The sequence below is a fragment of the Trachemys scripta genome, chromosome 16, assembly GCF_013100865.1.
Source record: "Trachemys scripta elegans isolate TJP31775 chromosome 16, CAS_Tse_1.0, whole genome shotgun sequence".
Taxonomy (NCBI): domain Eukaryota; kingdom Metazoa; phylum Chordata; order Testudines; family Emydidae; genus Trachemys; species Trachemys scripta.
The window spans coordinates 29,887,854-29,905,595 of NC_048313.1; the positions used below are offsets into that span (position 1 = coordinate 29,887,854).

A 17,742-nucleotide genomic window follows, 5' to 3' on the forward strand; every position below is an offset into this window, starting at 1 on the left:
GGTGGAGGAAGGGGTGCAGGCTCTGGGAGGGAGTTTGGGGAGAGAGGAGGGTGGAGGAAGGGGTGCAGGCTCTGGGAGGGAGTTTGGGGAGGGAGGGGGTGGAGGAAGGGGTGCAGGCTCTAGGAGGGAGTTTGGGGAGGGAGGGGGGTGGAGGAAGGGGTGCAGGCTCTGGGAGGGAGTTTGGGGAGGGAGGGGGGTGGAGGAAGGGGTGCAGGCTCTGGGAGGGAGTTTGGGGGCAGGAGGGGGTGTGTGGGAAAGGGGTGGGGGTGCAGGCTCTGGAAGGGGGTGAGGAAGTGCAGCACTTACCTGGGGCTCCTAGGCAGGATGGGCTGGGCCTCCGTGTGCTGCTACCCCCAGGCACTGCCCCCAGAGCTTCCTATTGGCTGCAGGGGCGCTTGAGGTGGGACACAGACCCACCCCACCCAGGGGCTGCAGGGAGGGGCCGGCAGCCACGTGGAGCAAGCAGGCAGGAAGCCACTCAGCTCCGCTGCACTTCTGGTGGTGAGTGGGGGCCCTGGGCTGTTTTAAATCGCCCAGGGATGCATGGGGGAGCACCCGGGGGGCAGAAGGTGGGGCCGAGGGAGACACCCGGCCTCAGACATTTCTGGAGCCGGGCCCGGAATATTCCTGGTGCCCAGGCACCACAGGCCCATAGAACTCGCCGCCCATGTCCCCATTCCCCTGTTACTCTTCCCAAGTCTCCTGTACAAACAGAGGAGCCCGAAAGGTGCTATCATTGTAAGTCCACTGAGCACCTGAGGAATAAATGTCCTTGGCTGAGTGGCAACAGGCGCCAGTTAACACATGAAGCTGCTGCTTCTCAGAGCACAGGGGTATCCCAGGCTACTGCCTCTTATCCCACAGGATTTGTAAAGGTTGCTTCTGCACAACCAAGCAGTCAGCGTATGCATGCTGTTAAGCTTAATGGCAAAGTGCTCCAAAGATGGAGAGACACTGGTGCAGAAATTTCTGTGGTCAGGAGGGACCTGATCCAGGAGAAGGAGTTGTTACCAGGAAAAATGGCAGAATTAGAATTGGTCGGCGGTAACAAAGTCCTTGCACCTTTAGCTAAGGTACCCATGAAAACTGGTGATTTGCAGGCTGAACTGACTATTTCAGCGGTGGCACACAATTTTGCACTGTTTCTATTGGGAAATGATTTTTTTTTTAATCATTGGCAGAATCTGTCCCAGGGTTTGTTAGCAGCAAGAAGGAATCTTGTGCTGAAAGCCCCAGTGGGGAGGCTGGAGTCACATGTGCTGCTGAGGGAATAGGAAAGCGTCTCTTTAATTCCTCTGGAGCAGTGGAGAATGCAGCTTTAGGGGAAGGGGGTGGTCGAAACCAGTTCCTGTAGCCTCTGGGCTGAAGGCAAGTCCCTGCAGGAAGGGCTGGATAGAGCCAGCTCCTGTCCTGTGATCATCTCCCTGGAGGAGGGGGATGTTCCACCTTGTAACAGGGAGGCCATCCCACCTGCTGACTGCCAGGAAGTTGCACATCAGCAGGGACTGGTCCTGCTATGGGGTGCACAGAGACATGTATCCCGGAGATGGAAGTTGGAGTTCTGATGACTGCTGCAGTGGGAACAGACCCCAAGGGCTCTGTAGCTGGGAGCAAGCCCAACCTGAGTGAAAGGGGGAGGATTTTGCTGGCCAGTGAAGGGTCTGTCATAGCTGGTATCTGTGAGCCCACAATTGGATTAGGGTCTGTTATGGTATACCCCCCAAATCTGAAATCTGGGGTACAGATGTGGGGACCTGCATGAAAGACCCCCCCCGCCAAGTTTATCCTCTACCAGCTTATGTTAAAACTTTTTCAAGGCACAGTTTTTTGCCTTGGATAGATATTGCTGCCACCACCAAGTGATTTTTACAAATATTCAGGGAAGGGTCACTTGGCGCTCTATCCCCCCCAAAAATATCCCCCCAAGCCACTTCACCCCCTTTCCTGGGGAAGCTTGAGAATAAAATACCAACCAATTGCCTTAGCAATGTGAGCACAGACCAACCCCTTGTCTAAGGACTTTGGAATTAAAGGATTTTTTAAAAAAGAGTAAATTTTATTAAAAAAGAAAGAAACATCTGAAAACTCAGGCTTTAGGGATTAAACACCACAAATATTTTTTGGGGGGTTCAGCTTAAAGGTTACAAGCAAAACAAAAGCACCTGGGATTAGCGCAGAGGAATCCACAAACCAAAACAACCAAAAAAGGTTTCTAATCACATCTGTCTTAACTTTTTCTGTTCTACTTACATATCTGGGGTTCCAAATGAGGAGTTTCTAGGTATGATACTGATGATCTCCCCTACTTGACTTAAAGCTTACAGCTTGTTGCTACCTTCCCCTCTCTCCAGCCCGAGACACAAAGAAACCCCCCCACACACACACAGCAGTTTTTCAAATCTGAAAGGGTACTGCCTCCCTATTGGTTCCCCTGGTCAGGTGCCAACTCAGGTTAAGCTTCTCTTAACCGTTTACTGTTAAGGCAATTAGGATACAGCTGCTAAGGAGGATTCTATAGCTACTGACTGGTTCGGTGTCCATAAAAGGGAGCTACCCCCCTCATTCATCACAGGGTCACATGCCCTTCTGGGGGACACAGGAGTGGCTGCCTCAGAGGGGAGCCCAGAGAGGGAAGTGAAAGAGGACAGGGGAGTCTGCCCACCTTTCGTAGGAAGGCTTTTCCCCGGGAGGGGTGTGTGTGAAGGATCTGCATCTGAAATGCCAGACCCCTCACCTGTGGATCAGGTTTTAAGGGAAGACTGGGGGGGTCAGATCTCCTGGAGGGGAGAGTCCACCAGCTGACCGTTTGGGAACAGAGAGTGGGGTGACGGAGGGGAATCTTACCAATCCAAAGCACTCCATTGAAGGATGTTGTTCCTGCTACGCTTGTAAGAGATAAAACTGTCTCTTCAAGGTAGGCAGAAGGAAAACTTCACAAGGGGGTGGGGTCCAACATAAAGAGATTCCAGAGGGAGGGGCCAAGGGCAGGCATGGTTGCAGTGCACCCTTTCCTTGCCAGAACCTCAAACACATGCCTGAATTGAGAGCCTTCTCCAGAGAGGCAGGAGAATCTGTGTCTGAGCCCCCACCATGGTACACAAAGGGATTGGGAAATACAGTGCACACTGGGCAAGCCAGGCTGTGTGAATGGAATCTGTCCATCATAAACTGGCTGTTAATCTTGTGTCTTTTGCTACTTCATCTAGGGGTCAAGACAAGGGAGTTAATACTAATGGTAAACCCTTTAAAGATGTGGGACATACTTGATTTGTGGGGAAAACGTTTGTACATGCTAGGAATGGTGACAAGACAATCCCGCAAGCATGTTGTTTTCAGCTATACCTGTAAACAGGCTGGAAGCTTGGCACAGCAGCAAAAGCATAACAGGCCTACACTGCTGTGTGGAAGGGGAAACTGAGGCACACCGCCTCATGGCATTGGTGGCTAAATGCCAAGATACCTACACTTTAACAGATATTGCTGTCTGCATTCTGTTAGCAATACTACACCCCAACATGTTTTCAGGCACTTGCAAACCCAGAACTTTGCTAGAACATCTATAAACGACATCATAGGATTTAAAAGTACTGGGAGGGTGTGTAACCAGAGACTAACAGGGATTTTACACGTACTGCCTCTGCCATGGACAGTGTCCAAGACTCTGGCAGTAAGTTCATGAGAGGGTGTGATGTTGCACTCCAAATGTTTTATGGAAATATGCTAATGAGTGTGAATATAATGTAACTGGAATATGCTTCATGCAAAAGGTCTCTTGTAAGGTATCATTACAAAGCTTATAATCTACTGAGTTTGCTCATCCTATTTGTATGCCTGTATCATTCTTGGATCTGAAACTAGAAATATAAAGTATAACTCTGAAGTCCTATTGTAATTATGCAAAGTGTGGGCCATTAATGGTGGTTTGGAATCTTGATGGCTCCACTGACTAGAACAATTGGTTGTAGATGGCTCTGTTTACCCGCAAGCCTCCACTGCAAGTGTGCGGGCCAGTCCTGGAAGAATGAAGGGGATTCACAGGACATGTGAACATGTCACACGATACTAGAATCCATCTTTAAGCTGGTGCTTTTCCATTTAGAAGGAGGAGTGGGAACCCAGAGAGAGACTAAGGATTCCTGCCTTGTGGCAAAGCTATAAAAGGGGGTGGAACAGAACAAAGGGGGCTGCAGTCATGAAAAATCCCCTAGTTACCACCTGAGCTGGAACTAACAAGAGGACTTTCCCCTGTACCAGGGGAAAGGATTGGGCCCAGACTAGGAAGGAGTCTAGTCTGTGAAAGAAGCTTATTGGAACATCTCTAAGGGTGAGATTTACTTGTATTCAGTTTCTTAATGTATTAAGCTTAGACTTGCGTGTTTTGTTTTATTTTGCTTAGTAACTTACTTTGTTTTGTCTGTTATTACTTGGAACCACTTAAATCCTACTTTTTATACTTAATAAAATCACTTTTGTTTATTAATTGACCCAGAGTAAGTGATTAATATCTGGGGGAGCAAACAGCTGTGCATATCTCTGTCAGTGTTATAGAGGGCGAACAATTTATGATTTTACCCTGTATAAGTTTTATACAGAGTAAAACAAATTTATTTGGGGTTTGGATCCCATTGGGAGCTGGGTGTCTGGGTGCTGGAGATAGGTAACTTGCTAAGCAGTTTTTGGTTAAAGTCTGCAGCTTTGGGGGTGTGGATCAGACCTGGGTCTGTGTTGCCGCAGGCTAGCGTGTCCGGCTCAACAAGGCAGGGTTCTGGAGTCCCAAACTGGCAGTAAAAAACAGGCTCAGAGGTAATTCCAGCACATCAGGTGACAGTCCCAAGGGGGCCTCTGTGACCGAACCCGTCACAGTGAGTGTCAGGACCTGCTGCTGAGCCAGTCTCCAGGCAACCTAACGAGCACAGCTGGCCCGTTGGAGGCTGTCTAATTGGCTACCCTGCCTGATTGATTGGAAGAGTCAGTAGCCAGCAGCGTTAGCTCCTGCACCCGCTTGTCCCCAGCCTTGCTCCCACCCTGCCTCACTCCAGATGACCCCTCACTCCAGTTCTGACCCTGATTCCTGGCTACTGACCACTAGGCCTGACTGCTGCTCCCATCACAAGGCAGACCCCCCCGCGGCCTGGTCTCGTGACAGCATGGGAGCACGCTTGAGAATCCCTCTGGGATTTAGGTATGAGCGACCGGCACTGTGGAGCTTGTTAAAGGTGGGGCGGTGGAATTAGACAGGACCAGTCCAAATGTAGATGCCGAGGGGGGTTAGGCACCTGTGGGGCTAGCTGAGCAGGGCTCTCGTGCACATCAGTGTTGCATGGCCACCTAAGTCCCTTGATGGATCGAGTGGCAGGCGTGGCCATGCGGGAAGGAGACACCAGAGAAGCAGGGCCACTGTTGTCACTGGTTTATTCTGCTGTCTCCTCGCCAGCGCTCCCATCCCGGCAGGCATGGTCAGCCAGATCTCATGGTCTCCCGCAGCCATGCGATGTAGTTGCACACCTTAACGAACACGCCAGTCTGTTTGGGCCGGGAACATCCTTCGAAGCCCCAGGAGGCGATGCCCTGAAGTTCCCTCTGGCAGACGAGCGGCGAGCCAGGGTCTCCCTGCAGGGCAAGCGCCACAAAGTGCATTAATAGGACATGTAGAGAGCCCAATCTGGGTCCCTCATGCGACAGACCTAGGCTTCGCTCCCCAACCCTGCCTTTCAGAATGAATGTGCCAGGCCTATCATAGAAGCGTAGGGTTGGAAGAGACCTCAGGAGGTCATCCAGTCCAATCCCTTGCTCAAAGCAGGACCAACCCCAACTAAATCATCCCAGCCAGGGCTTTGTCAAGCCGGGCCTTAAAAACTTCTAAGGATGGCGAGATTCCACCACCTCCCTAGATAACCCATTCCAGTGCTTCACCACCCTCCTAGTCCTCCTAGTGAAATAGTGTTTCCTAATATCCAACCTAAACCTCCCCCACTGCAATTTGAGACCATTGCTCCTTGTTCTGTCATCTGCCACCACTGAGAACAGTCTAGATCCATCCTCTTTGGACCCCCCCATTCAGGTAGTTTGAAGGCTTCTATCAAATCCTCCCTCACTCTTCTTCACTGCAGACTAAATAACACTAGTTCCCTCAGCTTCTCCGTGTAAGTCATGTGCCCCAGCCTCCTGATCATTTTTGTTACCCTCAGCTGGACTCTCTCCAATTTGTCCACATTCTTTCTGTAGTGGGGGGCCCAAAACTGGATGCAATACTTCAGATGTGGCCTCACCAGTGCCAAATAGAGGGGAATAATCATTTCCCTCGATCTGCTGGCAATGCTCCTACTAATGCAGCCCAATATACCGTTGGCCTTCTTGGCAACAAGGGCACACTGCTGACATATCCAGCTTCTCATCCACTGTCATCCCCAGGTCCTTTTCTGCAGACCTGCGGCTTAGCCAGTCCCCAGCCTGTAGCAGTGCCTGGGATTCCTAAGTGCAGGACTCTGCACTTGTCCTTGTTGAACCTCATCACATTTCTTTTGGCCCAATCCTCCAATTTGTCTAGGTCACTCTGGACCTTAGCCCTACCCTCCAGTGTATCTACCTCTCCCCCCAGCTTAGTGTCATCTGCAAACTTTCTGAGGGTGCAATTCATCCCATCATCCAGATCATTAATAAAGATGTTAAACAAAACCAGCCACAGGACCGACCCCTGGCGTACTCTGCTTGATACCGCCTGCCAACTAGACATCAAGCCGTTGATCACTACCCGTTGAGCCTGACAATCGAGCCCGCTTTCTTTCCACCTTATATCAGAGGGGTAGCCATGTTAGTCTGAATCCACAAAAACAATGGACTCCTCATTGTTTTTATCTACCTTATAATCCATTCATCCAATCCATACTCGCTGGCAAGAATACTGTGGGAGACCATATCAAAAGCTTTGCTAAAGTCAAGATATGGGCTTGTGTAATCCACTATGTCCAATACCCTGCGCCAGTCACAGAGGATGTGGATCTATTACGCCTGAGCTGGGCTCTTCAGTTCAGGAGGGCCCAGCGTTGGCCCCAGGCACACTGTATAGCTAGTCCTTGCCCTCAAGAAGTTACAATCTAAATGAACTAAGGGTAGAAAGAGAAACAAAGGCAGGAAGGGACGTGCCCAAAGTCATACAGGAAATCAGCGGCAGAACCAGAAATAGAATCCAGTAGTCCTGACTTGCAGCCCCCCTGCTCTAACCCACTAGACCCCACTCCCCTCCCAGAGCTGGGGCTAGAATCCACTGGGTGCTTCTCCAGAAGGGCTGGGGAAGGAAGACCGTTCAGAAGCAAGCAAAGACAGCCAGGCATCGGAACAATCCCAGCGTCATTAACGAGGTCCCCTGCCAACGAACCAACATGGCCGCGCAAGAACTGCCCAGCAAACGGCCATGTCTGACTTGGGGGCCGCAATCTCAGGCTGCTTCTCCTGTTTGCCCGGAGAGCGGAAACCCACCATTTCAGGGAGGGAGGGTTTGGCTGGAAAAGTCACGTCCATCCCGTGCGGCTGGAGCTGCACTGACCGGACGCCGAGAGAGTAACCCCAGTCTTTGGGCTAAAACTAGGGTGACCAGATGTCCCAATCTGAGGGGCTTTGTTTATATACACAACGATGCCCCCACCAAAAAGTGTCCCAATTTTTCACACTTGCTATCTGGTCAGCCCAGCAAAAATGCTTCGGGCTGGACGCCCCTCGCCGCCGCTGCTGGGAGCTGAGCGCGTCACCCGAGCCAGGCTGAGGTGACGTGACAATCGATGAGTTGCAGTGTTTTGAAGAGAGTTAATTTGGCAGTTTTCACCTACCAGCCCCTTCCAGTTGTTTTTGGGTGAAGCGAAAGCAGAAGGGACCGAGAGACGATGGCTGTGATCATTGGCTCTGAGCTCCAGGACAGCCCAGACTGTGGGAATCTCAACCACTTCTGCAGGCTTGTCCCACCCGCTCGGTCCTGCCCCAGTGGGGGGCTCCACGTCCGATACACACACACCCCACCCGTCCTGTCCTGCCCCAGCGAGGGGGCATATCCCATACACGCCCCCAGCCCGTTCTGTCCCACCCCCCTGCATCCTGTCCCAGCAGGGGCGCCACACTTCATACACCCCCTCCAGCCCGCCCTGTCCTGCCCCTCCATCCTGCCCCAGTGTGGGGGGCACACCACATTCACCCACCCACGTGCCCCTCACCTGGCAGGAGTCAGTGCCCCCGTGGATCACGCCGGCACAGATCATGTTGGGGGTGATGCGGTTTGGGCGGGTGTCCTGGCACTGGCTGTCAGGAAGAACCGTGATATTCCCACAGAGCAGGACGTCGGAGTGCAGCAGCTGACCGTTGCAGCGAGACTGGCCTGGAGACTTGCCGGCTGCGGGAGAGACAACGAGCGAGAGTCTCTCGATTTCTAGTAAATGCTCAGCCCAGGCTGGATCCAGGAGATCTACGTGGTGCTCTTATCTATCTATGTATCTATGTATCGATCTACCCCTATACATCCCCATCTATCTATCTATCTATCTATCTATCTATCTATCTATCTATCTATCTATCTATCCTCATCCACCCATCTATCTATCTATCTATCTATCTATCTATCTATCTATCCCCATCCACCCATCCACCCACCCATCTATCTATCTATCTATCTATCCCCACACACCTCCTCTATCTATCTATCTATCTATCTATCTAACTTGGGCCCCTTTCTCATGTAGCATCTATCTCTGGGTGTCATCCTGGTGCCTCTCACAGTCCTAATGTGGGCTCCTAAGGGAAGAACACAGCTTCAGCTGATGGATTCCCCTTCATCCCCATCCTAGATTCCTGTCTCATGCTCCAGCTCTTTTGCTGAGCTCCTAGATTCACAGAGTTTAGGCCAGAGCGGATCGTTCGATCGTCTAGTCCGAGCTCCTGTATAGCAGAGGGCAGAGACTCCACTCAATTACCCTGCACTGCGCCCGAAGACTTTAATTAGACCAACGCATTTCAGTCCTCAGGAGATTAAACTGCTGTGTGCCACAGGCAGAGAACAGGAGAGATCGAGGTGCTACCAAAGCAGAAGACCATGGGAATTCATCACCTGAGATATACTCAGATTAAAGCGGAAGGCGCCCCACGCCCCACACTGCAGAGAGCAGCAAAAAGTCCACCCATGGTCTCTGCCAATCCAACCTGGGGAAAATCCCTCCCTGACGCCGAACTGGAGATCAGCTGCACCCCGAGCAGGTTGCTTTTGGGGGGATTCTCATTCAAAAAACAGCGATTTGTTGAAACTGAATCTTTCCCGGCAACAAGGCTGCCGCTGCGATAAATTTCCCAGTTTGCTAATTCTGGAGATAAAACACCATTCAAAGCAGTGGAAGGGGCCCCGTTTGACATTTTCCCAGCAGGACTCGCCAGGTTTCTTTCACTTCAAAAACCACTTTTCATTTCAAAATTGAAATGAAAAAAAAAAAAGTAAATTCAAAATTGAAACCCGAATTGGATTTCTTTCTTTCCTCCCCCCCCCCCCCCGGATTTTCCATTGGGAAAGTTTGAAATTGAAAGCCGAATCAGATTTCTTTTCACCCCGCTGCCACATTTTTGGCTTGGGAAAGTTCGAAATGGAAACACAAATCGGATTTCATTCTTCCCCCCAAGAGTTTCAGCTTGGGAAAATTTTTGAGATCTCAAGATTGTTCAAAACCTCACAAATTTGCCTAGGACTGGAACACATTTCATAGAATCATCACAGAGCGTAAGGTCAGAAAAAAACACCAGATCATACTCTGACCTGGACAATCCAGGCCAGAGAAGTTCTCCCAGTTCCCCCTGTCCTGAGCTCAATAATTCAGGTTTAATGGAAGCATTTTACCGACGGGCCTCCAGGCTAGATTAGAAAATGCCAAGCGCTGGAGAATACACCATAGAATCATAGACCCACAGGGTTAGAAGGGACCACAAGGGTCAGCTAGTCCAATCTCCTGCCAAGATGCAGGATTAGTTGTGTCCAAATCATCCCAGACAGATGCTGTCCAACCTCTTCTCAAAACCTCCAGTGAAGAAGCTTCCAAGACCTCCCTGGGCGTCTGGTCCATTGCCCGACTGCTTTTACAGTTAGCCAGTTTTTCCTGTGCTTTAATCTAAATCTGCTCTGCTGTAGTTTGACCCCGTTGCCTCTCGTCCTGCCCTCTGTGGCGAGAGAGAGCAACTTTTCTCCATCTCTTTTATGGCAGCTTTTTGAGTATGTGACAACATCCTTTCTATACACAGTACTGGGTTTACAATGGTGCTGTGGCACCGGGCAAACGCTCAGAAGGGGCCACAGCACCCGGACCATGGGCCTGCCCCCCGCTCTGCCCTGAGGCCTTGCCCACCACTCTCTCCTCTCCACTCTAGGGCCGCCAGGGGGGGAGGGGCAAGTGGGGCAATTTGCCCCAGGCCCCGGGCCCCACAGGGGCCCCCACGAGAGTTTTCAGGGGCCCTCACGAGAGTTTTCGGTGGCAGGTCCCGAACACACCCGAAGCGAGTGAAGGCCCCTTTGCAGAAGACCCGGAGCTTTTTCCGCTCCAGGTCTTCGGTGGCAATTCGGCGGTGGGTCCTTCACTTGCTCCAGGACCTGCCACCGAAGTGCCCCGAAGACCCGGAGCGGAAGGACCCCCGCCGCCGAAGACCCCAGGCCCCCTGAATCCTCTGGGCAGCCCTACTCCGCTCCACCCCTGTGTGACCAGTGGGTGGGTCTCAGGGGGAAGAGGCCGAGTGAGAGAGGGAGCTGGGCCTTGGTGCAGAGCGCGGGAGGGGCCATGGTCCAGGCACCGGGGTGCACAAAAGGTGAATCTGGCCCTCTCTATACAGCAGTGACCAAAACTGGACACAGTCCTTCGGCTGAGGCCTAACCAGCGCCGAGCAGAGTGGTGCTCTCACCTCCCGTGACTTGCAGGCTATGCCTCTGTTAACGCAACCTACAACTGCATCTGCTTGTTTGGCACCAGCCGGGCATGGCTGACTCATGCGGCGGCTGTGATCCACCCCAACTCCCAGCTCCTTCGTGCCCCGTCCCTGGGCAGTTTGCTCCAATGGTTAGTCCCCCTCCCTGGTAAAAACCTGGGCCATTTTTTGGTGTTGGTTTTGCTCCTCTACCTTTCTGGAAGGCGCTGGTGCCCCACCCAGCCAGCACACAAGTCGAATCGGGGCGGGGGCAGTTCCTGGGCAGCGGGAGCGGCTCAACTTTGCTGTTCATGATGGCCGGCACCAGGAGTTTCACCAGCATGATGTTGTTCCGGCTGGTGCTGCTGTTGTACAAGGGGTGCGGGATGACCCGGGAGCTCATGGTCAGCTGCTCTGACCAGTCTAGATGCCACAGGTTGTGCTCCCCCAGGCGGACGTTCAGGGCGCTGCAGTAGAAAGGGGACGAGGTCACTGGGAACATGGCTGCGTGAAATGCCGGCCACACTGAAGCCCAGGGCAAAACTCCACTTGACTGTGAGGGGGCCAGGATGGCACCCATAGGAGACCAGAAAAGACCCTCCAGTCTAAGCCCCCTGCACAGCCCAGTCCGGAGACCCTCCCACACGGATTTCTGCCTCCAGCCCAGTTCGAACTAGAGCACCCTCAGTGCATCCCCGAGGGAGGTTCTCCGGCCTGAGCTATGCAGGAGGGGCAGGATGGATGGGCAGAATGGTCCCTTCTGGCCTTGGAATCTATGAGACAGTGAAAGGGGTAGAGTAAAGGGCATTGACACAAGGGGTGGAGCTAAGGACGTACATACACTGCCACACACACATACAAGGGGCAGAGTTAAGGGCACTCACACAAAAGGGGCGGAATTAAGGGCACTCACTTAAGGGGTCGAAGTTAAGGACACACACAAGGAGGCAGAGTTAAGTACACACACTTACCCAAGGGGGGTGGAGTTAAGGGTATTCATCCAAAGTGGGGGACTTAGGATAAACACATCTAAGGGGGCAGAGTTAAAAGCCACACATCCAAAGGGGCAGAGTTAAGGACACATCCACCCAAGGGGCGGCATTAAAGTCATTCACACCCAAGGGGTGGAGCTAAGGACATGCCCACCCAACGGGGTGGAGTTAATGTTACTCACACCCAAGGGGGCGGAGTTAACGTTGTACACACAAGGAGGCAGCGTTAAGCGCACACACACGCACAGGGGTGGTGTAAAGGACATACCCACCCAAAGGGGCAGAGTTAAGGACAGACTGGAGAACCCCCTTCCATTGGAAGAACAGTCCCTGCAGCGCAGAGGGCTCCCTCACGCCGACCAGCCCCTTGACCCTCCAGACCATGGACAGATTTACCGGCCGGTTTTGCACCGAGCAGCCGTCACCACCCACTGCCTGTCTATCAGGGTGCCGGTGCACCGGAAATGGGTCCCATCAAAAAGCGCCGCGATCCAAGGCTGGGAGTGCTCCCGACACTGGAAACCCCGCAACATCCTGGGAATGTCCTGCGCCATGCCTGCGGGGGAGAGGGGCAGGAGTTACAGCTGGACCAATGGGTGTGTCACGTGCTCACACATGCGGAAGCCCACCTCCCCAGCACCCGCAGACCCCCGCAGAGAGACCCACGTACAGACACACACACTCACCCCCAGTCACCAGCAGCAGCACGAGGCCCAGCAGCTCCATGGCGCTCAGTCGTGGCGATGGGCAGGGCAGAAGGCTGCTGGCTCTGGGGAGGAGACAGAAAGGGGCTCATGAACGGAGAATTGACCCCCAGACCCCACAGCCTCCATCCACTGAGACCTGCTGACGGTTCTGATATTGGCATACGGAAAGGGTAGCATCTGTGGGCCAGATTCTCACATAACTCCAATGGAGCTGCGGCCGATTGACCCCAGCTGGGATCTGGCCCCATTGACTCCAATGGAAATTAATTACACCTGTAACCTGCACATCACCAGATCATTTCTGGTTCCCCTTGGTGGCTGGGCACTACAGAGGCGTATGAGTCTGTGGCTGGCTCCTCAGCTCAGCAGACAGACGCTCACGGCTTTAGACCCAGCATTGCTGGGTGCTTGGGTGACCAGACGTTACGATAAAATCTCCCCCCAATGTGTCCCGATATTTTCTTCCTCTCATCTGGTCACCCTACTGGGTGCAATCAGTCAATGAGCGACCTGCCCACAGGCAGGTCCCCAAACACACTAGTCCAGGTCCCACCCTCCATGTGTAGGTAGTGGTACCTAGTGGAAAGAGCACTGGGGTGGGACTCAGGCAACTGGGGTTTTAGTCCCAGTTTTGCTTCCGCCCCCTCGTGCCTCAATTTCCCCATCTGTGCAATAGGGACAATGACCCCACCCTCCTAAATGGCCTGATGGAAAGCTCTGACAAGAGCGAGGTGTTATTATCTATCTCCAGTGCAAACAGAAATGCCCACACACATTTAAATACTCTCACACGCCTCTACATGAACATACGCAAGTAATCCACATAAACACGTTTCAACACACATTTGCACACGCCCACTCTCCCCACAATCACAGACACATTTTCACACACATTTAAATGCACGTTCAAACTGCCCACATGTGAATATCCACATGCGAGTACCCACATGGACACACGTGTGCACAACACACACAGACACACACATGTATGCACATTCCCGCATGCAAGTGCACACACACATTCTAACACACATTTAAACACAGTCACATGTGCATGCATATGCCCCCCCACACACATACACATACAAGCACACACATTTAAATATACTCATGGGCACACACATAAATATATACACACATTTAAACACACAGAGTGACAAACACTGCATCAAATATACATGAGCACACATACAGACGAACACAGGGGCACACACATGCATCACACACACATGTATGCCCCAGACATACACATACATGTATATTTAAACTCATGCAGAGACACACACATGTGCACATATATTTATACACATGCAGAGGCACACACATACATGTGCACACACAGAGATACAAACACATGCCTACACACACAAGCACGTTAACATGCGTGGAGGCACACATACGCAAACATACACCACACATACATGCCCACACAAATATATCAACACACACAGCAGTACATGTCTCATACACATGTGTACATGTACACACATGAACACATCAACACATGCAGTGGCACACCCAAGCAAACACACGCATGTCACACATACATGCATGCACACATTTAAGTACACAGAGGCACATACATGACACCAACATGTGTGTACAGACATAATCCATATATATGTGTGCACACACACAAATGTAGCCACACATGCAGAGGCACATGGAAGCACACACACATGTGTAACACATACATGCTCACAGACATGTTTAAATACCCAGGGGCACACACATATGATACATACATATGTGCACACATGATCAGAGCAAAACATGCATACACACAAACGTACACACAAACAGAGTTAAACAGAAGCGCACACACCCCAACAGACCCCAGCTACCTTCCCAAACCTACAAGGTGGGTTTTCCGGAGTAGCACCCTCCCGCAGTGCAAGCAGCCACCACCTCCTGGACGAGTCTGGACTCAACCCGACAGCTCCACGAGGTCCCAGGCTACCAAGCCCGCACTGCCCTCCTCCTGCAGGACTGGCCTGGCTCTCTCCCTGTCTCGCCCGCACCAACCTGGGCTCAGCGAGTCAGATCCTGCCCCACCGCCTCCACAAGCAGCACTCGCCCCACGCCCTGCTTGGCACCCAGGCGGCTTGGATCCAGCCTGGCTTAGCTCCCTGGTCTTGCCCGCCGCACTCCCCTGGGCCGCCTGCTTTTAACCCCCAGCCAGCCCGCGGCCCCAGGCAATGGCAAGCGTTCGCTCCGTCGGAGACGCCTCCTTAATTTAGCCCCCTCCTTGCAATAAAGCAAAAATGTCCCTGTGTGAGTCACTTTTATTGGGGTGGAGGCCCAGAGAAACTGACATGCAAGCAGGCCATTGGGGATATAGGTCACTAATGGAGCAAAACTCACTGGGGTCCCTAGGCTGGGCGCTTTAAGCTCCAACAGTCATCAGGTTCAGACAAGCGGAAAGAAGCTCTGGTTTCAACACGTGGTGCCTCAAGACGGGCCCCTCCCCAGAATCACTCACCTCTGTGTGCTGAGGAATTCCTAGATTCCCAGAGCAGAAGGGCCCACTGTAAGCGCCCAATCTGACCTGTACCGCACAGGCCAGAGAACTGCACCAGAATAATTCCTGGAGCAGAGCTGTTAAAAAAACATCCCGTCTTGATTTTAGAATTGTCCCCGATGAAGAATCCACCACAACCCCTTGGTGAATTGTTCCAGTGGTTAATTACTCTCACTGTCAAAACTGTATGCCTTATTTCCAGTCTGGATTTGTCTAACTTCAGCTTCAATCCAGCAGAGGAAGGTCTAACCCCACCCCCTGGCTGGAAGAGTCTGTTATTAGGTATTTGTTCCCCGGGTAGATACTTATAGACGGGGATCCAGTCATCCCTCAACCTTCTTTGTGTTAAACTGAATAAATTGAGCTCCTTGAGTCTATCACTTTAAGGCACATTTGTGGGCCCCAGATACAGATCACTCTGAGTCAGTGTCCTGTCCTCTTCCATGTTTACCACATCATTATTTACCACTCCCACTAAGAGGCCCTAGCGGAAGGGCCCATCTACACTCCAGTTGCAAATAAAGAGAGGCCGCTTCATTTCAAGACATTAAAAGGCTACAGGGTGCAGTGGGGGAGTCTTTAGTTTGTGATGGTGCGTGTTGTGTTAGGCCCTACAATAACACAGAAGTACTTGGAATGTTTGACAGACTGAGGGCAAAACAGGATGAGATTGGGTTAAATTATGTTATTGAGTAACGACAAGCAAAAGCAAACAGAAATTAAATTCACTCCCAATATACTCGAAGGACAAAGGGTGACGTATATTTTAAAAGTTATTAGTGGTATTATGGTAGCATCTAAGAGTTACAGCCCAGACATGAACTCCATTGTGCCAGGCGCTGCACAGACCCTGACTGAAATCAGGGCCCTGTTGTGCCAGGCATTGCACAGACCGCGACCAGGTACCAGCCTCAACAGGGCTGCAGTGCAGAATGATTCTATTGTTATGGTCACCAGGTGGCGCTATTCCATATGCTCTTACAAGCTCTTTCCCTTAATGCATGGGCAGTGGCCAGCCTTTGAAGAAGTGCCCGTTGTTGTTAATTTTGTGCTGTAGTTTTTTTTGTAGCAGATCTGTTGCAAGCAGCAGGGAAATTGGCTCCTTCCTTAATTGCTCTAACGAGGGCCACTTGCTCCCTGGTTGTTGGTGCTTGAGCTGAGTATGCCCACTGTGGCTGTTTGTGACCGCCTCTGCTCTAGGACTAGTATCTACAGTATAAATCAACACGTTGCGCAGAGAAAACAGCCAGCCTCCGTAGCACTGCTGTCTCCTCCAATGGCAAGCGGAGCATCAAGGCCCTGATTTCTGCTACCCTAGAGCAGAGAGGCAGCAGGGCCTTGCTTTGGAGACCATGTTGTGCAGACACTCCCTGTAGGGCTGAACTTTCCCGGCCTCCACCTCTGCTCAAAAGGGGAATTTTTGCGTGAAACCACTGGAGATATTTCCAGCAACAGGCCAGGGAGAATCTACACAGGGAGCAAATATTTAATAATGGGCTCTGCAATCTAGCGGAGAAAGGTCTAGCGCAATTCAACGGCAGTAAGTTGAAGCTAGACAAATTCAGACTGGAAATGAGAAGTACTTTTTAATGGAGAGGATAATTAACGAGCATCGTGGGGGGGGGGTGTTCTCTATCATTGACAATGTTTACATCAAGAGTGGATGGTTTTCTAAAAGATCTTCTCTAGGAATTATTTTGGGGGAAGTTTTGGGCTATACAAGAGGTCAGACTAGATCAGGGGTTCTCAAACTGCAGGTCGGGACTCCTAAGTGGGTCACGATGTTATTTTAATGGGGTCGCCAGGGCTGGTGTTAGACTTTCTAGGATTCGGGCCCAAAGCCATAGCTCGACCTCCACCACCCGGGGCCAGAGCCCAAAGTCTTCAGCCCTGGGTGGTGGGGCTTAGGCTACAGGCCCCCTGCCAGGGGCTGAAGCCCCTTGGGCTTTGACTTTGCCCTCCCCTCCCCCCAGGAATGGCAGGGCTTGAGCTTTGGCTTTGGCCCCACGGCCTGGTGCGGCAGGGCTCACGGTTCGGCTTTGTTCCCTCTGCCCAGAGCAGGGCGGGGGGGGGGGGGGGGGGGCTCGGGCGGGTCCCTCCTCCTGGGGCCATGTAGTGATTTTTGTTGTCAGAAGGGGGTTGTGGTGCAATGACGTTTGAGAACCCCTGGACTGGATAATCACAGTGATCCCCTCTGGCCTTGGAATTTTTGAATCTATGACTCAAGGGATGCAGCCCAGCGGCTCTGCAGTTACCTACGGTCAAACCACCTGTCGTGAGTCCCACTCAAAACCCCGGGGAAAGTTTTGCGATTCCAAACTATTTTTTCCTGTCTCAAGATGAAACAAAAATCAAGTCAGGTCCTACGAACAATTTTGCTGGTGTAATTCCAAACCATTTCCTTGCTGTTTCAAGCCTTTTTTACAACCTTTTTGGACACAAGCCGAACTTTTGAACCAACTTATGCCTATCTCCTAGAACTGGAAGGGACCCTGAAAGGTCATCAAGTCCAGCCCCCTGCCTTCACAGCAGGACCAAGTACTGTCCCTCACAGATTTGGGCCCCAGATCCCTAAATGGCCCCCTCAAGGNCCTCTCCTCACGTTGGT

General features: G+C 51.9%; 2 protein-coding genes across 2 annotated transcripts in view; both read right to left on the reverse strand.

Moving 5' to 3' along the window:
* LOC117889168 (trypsin-3-like) overlaps positions 1-2,913 on the reverse strand; it is a 38,361-nt gene extending 35,448 nt beyond the window's left edge. The window contains exon 1 of the mRNA XM_034793047.1: positions 2,845-2,913. The gene's annotated coding sequence lies outside the window, so the exon portion shown is untranslated. The remainder of the gene's footprint in view (positions 1-2,844) is intronic.
* Positions 2,914-5,414: 2,501 nt separating this feature from the next.
* On the reverse strand, positions 5,415-14,688 carry LOC117889169 (trypsin-like). The gene is made up of 6 exons (XM_034793049.1): positions 14,472-14,688; positions 12,593-12,675; positions 12,303-12,462; positions 11,128-11,381; positions 8,202-8,377; positions 5,415-5,610 (listed from the first exon to the last, which is right to left on the reverse strand). The coding sequence occupies exons 2-6, from the start codon at positions 12,630-12,632 to the stop codon at positions 5,458-5,460; spliced, it is 783 nt and encodes a 260-aa protein (XP_034648940.1). The 5' UTR covers positions 12,633-12,675; positions 14,472-14,688; the 3' UTR covers positions 5,415-5,457.
* Positions 14,689-17,742: the final 3,054 nt, after the last annotated feature.

Bases quoted from the DNA above. Each gene is read 5' to 3' on its own strand.
- LOC117889169 (XM_034793049.1), bottom strand. From the start codon at position 12,632: ATGGAGCTGCTGGGCCTCGTGCTGCTGCTGGTGACTGGGG. The intron at 12,463-12,592 runs GTGAGTGTGTGT...TCTCCCCCGCAG, and splicing joins GCTGCTGCTGGTGACTGGGG to GCATGGCGCAGGACATTCCC. The intron at 5,611-8,201 runs GTGAGGGGCACG...CTTGCCCTGCAG, and splicing joins GGGGCACTGACTCCTGCCAG to GGAGACCCTGGCTCGCCGCT.